Source organism: Rhinatrema bivittatum, chromosome 4 (assembly GCF_901001135.1).
Source record: "Rhinatrema bivittatum chromosome 4, aRhiBiv1.1, whole genome shotgun sequence".
Taxonomy (NCBI): Eukaryota; Metazoa; Chordata; class Amphibia; order Gymnophiona; family Rhinatrematidae; genus Rhinatrema; species Rhinatrema bivittatum.
In genome coordinates, this window is record NC_042618.1 from 415,914,373 (window position 1) to 415,925,105 (window position 10,733).

Sequence of the window (10,733 nt, forward strand, 5' to 3'; positions counted from 1 at the left end):
TTTTTTTAGTCCTCGATTGAGAAACAAGAAACGGACTCGTGGTCTGCCTCAGATTTCCAACTGCCTGCAGGTTCCTTAACAGTCTAGGCAGGAAGTGATCAGGATGGAGGTGGAATAACAGTTCGAAGATGATGTTTTTTCAGTAGGGAACCTCGGAGTGATTGTGCATAACCTAGGGCTGAGCTAGCCACTGTCATTTACCATAAACTACGTGTGCAGTGTGTGTTGCAGTGGATGAGAGACTGGCCCCCTGTGCCACGGGGTACCGTGCTATGTAGAATGCCCTTGGTTTTGACAGCTGCACTCCTGCTGCAATGGTGTTGTCCAGGCGACTGCTTTGGTTGAGAAACTGATCGGCTGATATATGGTCCAAGTCGCAGTTTAGAGCTCTGCCGTTCAAGGGCAGATACCTGTTTGGAATGGACTTCGAACAAATAGTAAAGCATCTCAGAGAATCCAAAGTTGCCAGAGGACATGCCGAAAGGTGGAAGAAGATCCTTTCCCACCTATTCCTGTATTCGGAATAATAGATTTCACCAAAATCACCAAAATAAGGCTTTTTGGAGCCCCAAAGACAGAGCACAGTCTTGGGGCAGTCCTTTCTTGTTGGACGGAAGCCAACCCGGGACAACTCTGGTCAGGGACTAGAGGAGCCAAGTCACAATGAAGTAAAGCTGGTCCACTCTTCCATTCCAGCCATCGGGGGTTATTTACCAATTTATTTATTTTTACGAGGAGTGGACCGAAATTACAATGAACCAGTGAATCCTAAGTGTGATAAGAGACTGTTATGCATTAGAATTTTCATGTCTGATTCAAGAAGCCTACATCGCCTCCCCATGTGCCCTACACACCAACAAGATGGCAGTTCAAGGGACTGTGGACCGCTTGCAACATCTGGGGGCTAAGGTGCCGTTCTCCAGAGGAACAGGGAATGGGAAGGCATTCCATTTATTTCATGGTACCAAAAAAGGAGGGAATCTTCAGACAGATTTTGGATTTTAAAAAGGTAAATATGGTCGGTCTTCAAGATACCCCGGATGTAGACTCTGCTCTCGATCACAGTGACAGTACACAAAGGAGAGTTCTTGACGTCCCTAGACTTGATGGAGGCTTATATACATATAGTAGTGAGACTGGAACAACATTCATTATTCTGGGGAAGCACTTTGTTTTGTACCGTTCCTTTTTGTGTTGGAGACTGCTCGTACTTTCACCAAAGCAGCGGTGGTGGCGGCAGGAGTGCTCAGAAGGGAAGGAGGACTGGAGGACTGGTGGGCCCATATCTGGACGACTGGCTCATTTGAACAAAGTTGGTGGAACTTTGTTGGCAGTCAGTGTAGTAGGTCTTTGAGATGTTGAAGTCTCTGGGCTGGATGGAGAATTTAGCAAAGAGCCAGCTCACACTGTCTCAATCCCTGGAGTACCTGGAGGCTCGTTTCGGCACTCGAGTGGGGAAGATGTTTCTCACAGAGGACCGGATGCTAAAACTTCAATCTCAGATTTGTTACCTTTTGGGATTTTTGGTACCCAAAGTCTGGGACTATTTGCAGGTCCTGCTTCTGTGGCATCCACACTGGCACGGATTCTTTGGGCATTTGCTCATATGCAACCTCTACAGGGTTCTCTTCTCTCCCTTTGGAATCTGTTGTCGGAGGAGTTTCATCTTCCACTCAGGGGGGACACCAGGTTCAGTCTTTCGTGATGGCTTGATCGGGCCAATCTGAGTCAAGAAGTACAGCTAGAATTCACAAATTGGGTGATAGTGACGGTTGATGCCAGCCTCACCAGTTGGGGAGCGGTGTGCCAAGATCAGTTTTTGGAAGGCCAATGGTCGAAGGAGGAGACATTGTGGTCAATCAGTCGTTTAGAGAAGCGAGCGGTACATTTTGCATTGCTTGCCTTTCTGCCACGGTTACGAGGTTAGCCAGTATGGGTTCTGTCGGACAGTGCAACAGTGGCTTATGTCAACAGGCAGGGAGAAACCAAGAGTCGGGCAGTTGCTTAGGAAGCCCAGAAGTTGTTCGCTGGGCAGAACAGCATTTGTCACTCCTGGCGGTGTCTCATATTGCCAGGGTAGACTACATCTCAGTCGAAGGAGGCTAGACCCCAGAGAGTGGGAGCTACAGAGGAAGCAAAGCGTCTCATTCAGATCAGATGAGGAATGCCCCACATGGATTTAATGGCATCACGGCAGAATGCTAAGACAGTGATGTTAGAATAAATAAACCATCTAGGAGAATCCGGAGCCCGCAAGTCTCCTTGCAGATGGATCTGCTTCTTCTGTGGGTAAAGACATATCTGGCCTTGTTGGTGTCGTGCATAGCGGGCAAGGAGCATGTGCGAGCCTCTTATTTCACCACTAAGGTAAAAAGGCGCTGTCATTTTCATTGCAGGAGATATTCATGATCAGATGGCATTGGCTGGCCTGGTATAGCAATGCCCATCAGAAGGGAGGGGGAACCTTGATCCATGATAGGCAGAGGGATTCAAAGGATGTGGGGCATCTAGATCTGGTTCTTTGGGTATCTCCTGGTTTGGCTTCAGAAGTTGATTGGCTCCAGGCTCCAGAGACACTGGTTTGTGGATCTATTTTGTCTGTTGGGCCACAGTTCTTTTGGGTTCCTTTCTTGCGGATCTATTTTGTCTGTTTGACAATGGTTCTCTGTTTCCTGGCTTGCAAGAATTTACTTGAATGGGCATGATTGGTAGAGCAGGTAGATTTGCACACTGTGGTAACGAAACTGTTGGGAGTAAGGAAATTCAAAACTCTCCTTATACGCACGTAAACGAGAGAGATTTAAATTTCGTTCTCCAGGTATTGGTGTGTACTGGGACAAATCTCTATATCAATTATTTTGATATATCTCTAAGAGGACTTCTTGAGGGGAGTGGCCTTTAATACTTTAAGGGCACAGTTGGTGGCAGCTCTCTTTGTCTCTGGTTAAAGGAGCTGGATTCAAGGTAGGCTCCATTTGAGGGGTCAAGCACTTCTGATCAATTTATTTGGATGCCTATTCCCCTTTGGAATCTTAATCTGGTTCTTTCTTTTTGTTGGAGTTACAGTTCTCCTCTATTACAGGGGTTCCCTTCAAGATGGTTTTCCTTGTTACCAACGAGACGGGTTTCAGAGTGACAGGTTTTCTCAGGTCGGGAAACTTTTCTCATGGTTTCTGTGCTTAAGATTCTTTTTTGCACAGTACTTTTTATTTCTAAAAAAATAAATAGGCTTCCTCATGATTCCGTTTATTTCGTTGTCTTTACTAGGCAGTAAGGGGAATTTTATTTATTTATTTAATGTGTTTTGTGTGCCGCCATTCGGTTTCGCCATCAGAATGGTTAACAGTGAATGTGACAGAGTCTGCACTACTTTGTCCCTTAGATGTGCGAAGACAGCTTTTTTTTTCCAAAATCTTTTTTATTGATGGGACATGCAGGTCATTGACACCGAACAAGCAATGTGAATAAAGACAATATCCATAGTACCCATTTTTAATTTTCTGTAACTGTAACCTTCCTTACCAAACAATCATTCATTCCTTCATTCGCGAAGACAGCTTTTATGGTTTTTTCAGGATGGCCACTGAGTTTTAGCAGTTTGGACCATCTCTTTGTTTTTGTATGATGGCACATGATGAATTAAGGAAGGGATCGTGTATGCATAAGTGGAGGCAAAATAGCCTTTATGAAAATAGATTCAGATGTATTCCAAGAGGGCACACGCTCCTTCAGGGGAGGACCTTTGATTGGTATCTCTGTCAGAGATTTGCAAAGCGTTGGCTTGGCCGGCTTGGCACTCTTTTGTTCTGGAAGTCCAGGTAAAGAAGAGGTTTCATTTGCCTTGACATTATGGCGTGGAGTGCGAGCAGCATTTCGCTCTGAGGGGGTTGCTTTGATACATCCGACTGGTAAAGGACTGGCCTGACTGGACATAGAGGAAGGTGAAATTACTACTTACCTGATAATGTCCTTTCCTTTAGAACAGTCAGGCCAGTCAATGCTCCCTCCCAATGCTACCTTCTGTTTGTGTTTTAGATTTTTGGCACTTTGTCCATGGAGGGTGCAGTAAGTATCCACGGTCTTGGTGAGTATGGGGGAAGGAGTTATTTTCCTTTTTCCCATGGGTACCATGCCTTTGGTTGGTTTTTCCAATGTTTACCACACTCTACTATTTGATATTGTTTCCTTATTCTGGAAATATAAAAAAAAATGAACAGTGACAATTTTTTATGGTTTTAAAGTTGTCAACAGCTTTTGCTGAACTTCCAGAAGGCTGATGTCAGCATGGAGGTATATGAAGGGTGACGGTGAGCTTTTGATCTGTCCCCATCTGCTGGTAGGACTGCATAACCAACTGGTAATGGACTGGCCTGACTGTTCTAGATGAAAGGAAGTTATCAGGTAAGCAGTAATTTCACCATGCATCACATGTTAAAAACAGTTTCTCTCTATTAAATGTGTCAGATGGGAAGGATCTAATCAATGCCCTGAGAAAAAAAGAAACTAGTTCCATGTCTTTTTAGGTTTCATCCTCTTCTTTGCTTACATGTTGTGCAGAGAAGTGTTTCTTTTTTGGGTCTTATCAGGTTCAGAAGATTATTTTTGTCGGTAGTTATCGCAATATAAATCCTGACTATAGCTCAAACAGCTCCACGGTGAGCAAACTTCCCATTGAAGTAGACCTCCCTACTTAACAAGCTTAAAAATTCTGTTCAGATCTTTAGCGTTAGTATTCATCTTTTACCCCTCGCTCCCTTTCTTTCTCAGGTATCCATCACAAGGAGCTACATGATCTTGCACAGCGGCACTTTGGTGGTGTTTCCTTTGAATACGAGGCCGATGCTGTGCCACTCCTTGCACCCTGTCGCTTCACTGGCAGTGAGGTGAGCAGGGTTTTTATTCATTCTGGCGAGAGAAATCTTCAAGCAAGCTGCAAGTAGTTGAACTGGGATAAATAGTTTGACTAGCATGTCATGCTTCCTTTGGTAGTTCAGCTAAAATGCCACTAATGAGAATAGTGTGAGATATATATATATATATATATTTATTTATTTATTTAGTGTGTGTGTGTGTGTGTTTACGTATCATTAGTGATGGGGAAGTAATTGTAAAGGTGGAGATGATGTAGGTCATCCTTTATTGTACTAGGAAAAAAACCAGGCAGACTGCAATGGCCTTGTGGCCCTTATTTGTGTTAATATGTTTATTATCTCTGTACCTTGTATGGGTTTCAGATTCGTGTCCGGGATGACGCCTTACCACTGGCTCATATTGCTATTGCTGTTGAGGGACCCAGCTGGACTAGTCCAGATAATGTTGCTCTCCTTGTAGCCAACTCTTTAATTGGAAACTATGACAATACCTATGGAGGAGGCAAGGTAAGCAGAAAGCGTATAGTACTGCGATAAGTGGAATATAAATTTTATTTATTTAGATTTTTTATATACCGGCATTCATGAACAGGTCACATCATGCCGGTTTACATGGAAACAAGGGGTGCATCTAACAGTAGAACTATAACTAGTGCAAGGGGAGCAGTTACAAAAAACCTGGGGTAGCATAACTGGGAGAAAGAGAAAGTAGAACAGAGGGGGGTAAGAAAGAACTGTATGGGGTTAAGATAAATAACTTAATAATAATTTACAGTGTCAGATGGAAACCATGTTAAAGGAAATGGCGGTGGTTATGGGTTGTCCGGGAAGGCTTGTTTGAAAAGCCAGGTCTTCAATCTTTTACGGAAAGTTGGTAGGCAAGGTTCTAGGCGAAGATTCATGGGGATGGAGTTCCAAAGTGAGGGTCCGGCTGTCGAGAATGCCCGATCTCTTGCCGATCTCTTGCCATAGTGTGCCGGGTGGATTTTGATAGATAAATTGGTGGAAATTGATTGATAGATTGGTGGAAATTGATAGATAAAATCAGGCTGTTGCCGAAGGACAGGTCCAGCTTGTACGATTCCAGTGTAAAATGGCTGGATGCTTCTTGTAGTATTGGTACATATAATTCTTTCTATAAACTTTGTTCTGATAAATGGTTTGGTTTTTTTTAGTGATTTTTACTGTTTGGCTTCTTTCCAGAATCTTTCCAGCAGATTAGCTAGCATTGCTGCACAGCACAAACTGTGTCAAAGTTTCCAGACCTTCAACACTTGTTACTCTGACACGGGACTTTTGGGAATACATTTTGTGACTGATAAGCATAACATAGAAGACATGCTTCATGTATCCCAGGGCGAATGGTGAGTGGAAGGCAGCACTCCACAAAGCTTTTGGCTCCATATTAGCCAGCACTGCTTAACAGAGCAGAGATTAAACAAGCTGATGCACTAATAACAAAATTATACATTGCTGATTCAGAGGATTTTGTATTATGCTAACGAAATATGCTCTGCCACAATCCCCATGTTAAGTGATAGAGGAGATACTCTCAGATCTTTGGTTCGTCCTTGGTTAACTGGAATATACATGCTTCCTAGCCTACTTCAGGAGTGGTCTTACAATTCAGTCCTACATGCCATGTTTTGAGGTATTTAAATTTGTTGCATCTGTGCTGTTCTTTTCATGTTCATGGGCTCTTAGAAACACCCTCTTTGAAGCTAGCCCACACGGGACTGGGCCTTCTCAGTTGCTGGCTCCCTCTTGTGGATACATTTCCTGATCACATCAGACACCTAACAGATATAACGGGTTTTAAAAAGGCTTTAAAAACCTTTTTATTTAAGAATGCTTTTAATGTAAATACATAGGGCACTGTTGACCATTTAATAAACCAGGATGATCTGTAACTGTAAATCTGACAAGGTCCCAGCTGTGATTATCAGATCAGGAAGAATTATAATTATTGAGACATGCTTTTTTGTGCAATGCTGCTGGTTAGTTTATATACAGTTTTTATAGCACTTACCATCATTACTATTTTATGTTAGTTTTTGCTGTCTATGGCCTATTTTATTCATGTTTTTACTGTAACTCATCTTGAACACTGTAGAGACAGGCTATAAATCTTTAAAAATAATTTGTCTTTTGCTATTGGTTTGGTCATATTTTGCTATCCAAATGCGGTAGAGCACAGGAAGCTTGTTCTCCTAGAATTGAAGGATAATAATCTCTTCATCATAGATTCATTTGGGGGGGGGGGGATTAGAGTGTGCATTTTATTACTTCTTTCTTTCCTGTTTAGGATGCGTCTGTGTACCAGTGTCACAGAGAATGAGGTGAACAGAGCCAAGAACGCCTTGAAAACTGCCCTGGTTGCTCAGCTGGATGGTATGTGTATGATTTTACTCAATGCTAGTGAGTCAAATTAGATTTAGAAATATCCTAAGCAATAAAAAAAAATTGTAACCTGACATGCTATACCATAAAGAAGGGGAACAGTAGCCTTTGGAGAGAAGATGGGGGGGGAACACTGCAAAAACTGCTAAAAACGTACATTTGCACCTTGCTCCTTAAAAGTTTGGCTGAGGCCCAAGTATTGCTAATATTTTCCCATAACTTAACCCTTAGCCTTCTATTGTAGTCTCCTCCATAATTCACATTCCAGTCTATTCATAATGGAATGAAATGGTGAAAAGCTTTATAAAAATGTGCAATCAGGGCTGTTTTGGGGGCAAAGTTTTCAGTTGAAAATCAAATCTTTCATAGGAACTACTCCAATATGTGAAGATATTGGCCGCCACATCCTGAACTATGGACATCGGATTTCTTTGGAAGAATGGGATGCCCAAATCGATGTATGTATCAGCTAATGAGTACATATTAATTGAGCTAGCTGGCCCTTGGTATTGCTGATCAGAACTATGAAATGCTAAATCTTCTACGTAAAAGATGATTCCATGGTTCTTTTTAAGATGAGTATATTCCAGGGAGAATTAGCTCCTATTAGAGAATATCTGTCCATGTGTGTTTTCAGACCTTGAACTGCATTGGTATAAGCTGGATAAACTGCTCCTCAACAATCATGTGCAGCCCATAACAATTGGAAATAAATACATAAAATAAACTGCTCTCCCTTTCTGCCCTCATTGCATATATTACTGTTCCTTCAAATATGAATGTAGGGAGATACGTGGCCTTCCCCTCTCAGCATAAGTGTGGTGCTTTTTAGTAGCTTGTGCTGTGCAGTTAAACATTTTACACTCCATCAAATTTTGCTCATATTTTGAATGCATTATATTGGAAAAATATTACATGGAATGCATCTTGTATATCAATACATATCCTAAGTGTAAAGGAGGCCAATGTGTAACTTAGTGGCTAGGTGTGAGAGTCCTGTATGAGAGAGAGATCCACACTAAAAATCCAAACAGACTGTTTGGCTGCTGACCCTGTTTATCAGGGTGAGAAGTATCAGATACCAGAATTTGAATTACATTCTAAAGTTTTTTTGGGGGGGGGGGGGGGGTTTCTCGCTGATCTCACTTCCATGGCACAAGTTCTTATTTATCAGACTGCTGGAATTATGTGATTGCTGTGTCTATGTAGGTAGTTGTGGAATAGCCGATTAGGCTGGAAGCAGGAACAACACTGACTCTAGCCTTTCTTCTTACAAATTCCAGCTTTATTTACAATTTTCAGCATACAAATATGTAGACTGCTTACCTCCAGCAGTGTACTTCCACCATTACCTTATACCAGAGAGGATTCAGGAGCTGCCTTCTCCTGATGGAGCTGTGTGGCCTCATCTTCCCATCTGGGCTCTGCCTCTTATCCTACCCAACAGGGTCCCCGTCCTCAGAGCTCTCTCGCTTATGGGTTTTAAAATGTACCAGCCTAGATGCCTGGTCCCATACAGGTTAAAGAAAGGGTATAGGGCCACTCCTTAACTGTGGTATTATGAGTCCTTTTCTATGCTGCATTAAGCATGTGTATTGGTTATACTGTGGGTTGCATTTAGTAATGAAGCTTCACAATTTAAGTTCTATTTTGTAAGTTCTTTCTTTCAAGCAGATTAAAAAAAAATGGGCAGGGGTTGGGCAAGCAATAGAAATAGAAGGCCGGAATTTTGGGCACATTTTTTTCTTATCTCTCTTCCATGGTAGTTTCTGTTTACTCCTGTCACATCACAGTAAAATGATTGTCTTTTTATTTTGGTTTTGTTTGATTAAAACAAAATATGGATATTACACTGGACAATGAGCTCACTGGGCTTTGTATCCAGGTGAAAATTGTATCTGAACCACTACTTTTCTTGTTTTTGAACATTTTATGGCAGGCTGTGGATGCTAGAAAGGTACAGGACATCTGCTCTAAATACCTGTATGATAGATGCCCAGCTGTTGCTGCTGTTGGTAAGTGAAGTGGTGCTTATCAATCTGTCTTTGTTTTTGTATTTTTAGTCAGTATTCCTACAATGTATATACTTCTTGTAAGGTTTTATTTTATTTGTAATTTTTTTCTCCCATAAATGCCGTTACTCTAGTGCCTTTAGAAAATCTAGTTTTAAAGAAAAATGAGATACAGGACTAGGGTGCAAAGTTGCCAGGCAGCATTCTATTTTTATGTCATGAAAACCATTAAAGTGAAATATAATATAGTCACCTTAAGATGTTTCAGACACATAGTGAGCTGGGTGACCTCAGATTATCGCCTTTTTGTCTTTATTTAATGTTTTGTAAGCTTACAGGGAGGGTCATATATGCTCTTCTTGATGTGGATCACTTTTTTAAATGCGTCTAAGTAGTGAAGTTTGTTTCTTTTTTTTGTTTTTATAAAGAAGGATTTTATTTGTTTGCATGACCAGCTGTGCAAACTCAGATTATTTTAATGGCTTTCCTCTGATTCCTCATCAGTGTTATTACTAAACTTATAAGTTTCAGAGGAGAGTGCTTAAATAGTTTTTCACTAAACAAATAAAACGCAATTCTGTTTAAGAAGGTCTGATTTTGAAGGAACTTAAGAAAAATGTCATATTTCTGTATAGCACTTTACCACCAAAAGAGTTAGTTGAATTCATAATTTTGTTTTACACCCTAAGCATTCGTCAGTCAGGAGCAGTTGAATTAGACACGGATTGGAATGGCTTGGAGTTAGCATTTTATTTTTAATTGCATGGATTCACAATTGCTAATTCATGTTCTGTGTTCTACACACACACAGGCCCCATCGAACAGCTTCCTGATTACAATCGTATCCGGAGTGCGATGTATTGGTTACGTTTCTAAGCACTGCACTACTACCAGGTGGTGCTCATCCAGCCGGTGGCAGAGAGACTTAACTCTTGTGTTCTGATGGGTGATGATCCAGAGGTTTTGGTGTGCTTGCAGATAAAAAAAAAAATATATCAGACTGTGTCCAAATTTCAGTTTCCTGAACTGTATGGAACGTTATAACAGAGATAATAAATGTAATTTAAATGGAGTCAGCCTCCCATAGTTTTTTTTTCATTGTACTTGACCTCACTAGTGCTTGTTTGCCTGTGGGGAATTCTCTACTTCCTGGTTTAGAAATATTGTTCCTAGTTGAAATCAAATTAACTGGCATGTATACATTGTACAGGTGGGTTGGTTTGGCCTTTCTCATGTATAAATCCCATCCATACAGAGGAAGTGTGTTCATGTACAAGGTTGGCAGTGGACCAGTTGTTCAGGAGTAGATTCAGATTCCTGGTTCCATATGAAATTACTTTGGGTGTTTTAGATGATTAGAAATCAAAATCATAATTCTGCCAATTTATATATCCTGAGAGAGGATGCTTCTCAAAGAATAGGGAAGAGGTCACTAATTAGGGTTGCATGA

The 10,733-nt window shown here is 41.4% G+C and overlaps 1 protein-coding gene across 1 annotated transcript in view; it reads left to right on the forward strand.

The window, feature by feature from the left end:
• LOC115091217 (cytochrome b-c1 complex subunit 1, mitochondrial) overlaps positions 1-10,355 on the forward strand; it is a 34,556-nt gene extending 24,201 nt beyond the window's left edge. The window contains exons 7-13 of the mRNA XM_029601289.1: positions 4,768-4,883; positions 5,235-5,378; positions 6,075-6,235; positions 7,177-7,262; positions 7,641-7,729; positions 9,211-9,286; positions 10,095-10,355. Of these exons, the coding sequence (XP_029457149.1) occupies positions 4,768-4,883; positions 5,235-5,378; positions 6,075-6,235; positions 7,177-7,262; positions 7,641-7,729; positions 9,211-9,286; positions 10,095-10,159 (737 nt within the window). The 3' untranslated portion in view covers positions 10,160-10,355. The remainder of the gene's footprint in view (positions 1-4,767; positions 4,884-5,234; positions 5,379-6,074; positions 6,236-7,176; positions 7,263-7,640; positions 7,730-9,210; positions 9,287-10,094) is intronic.
• Positions 10,356-10,733: the final 378 nt, after the last annotated feature.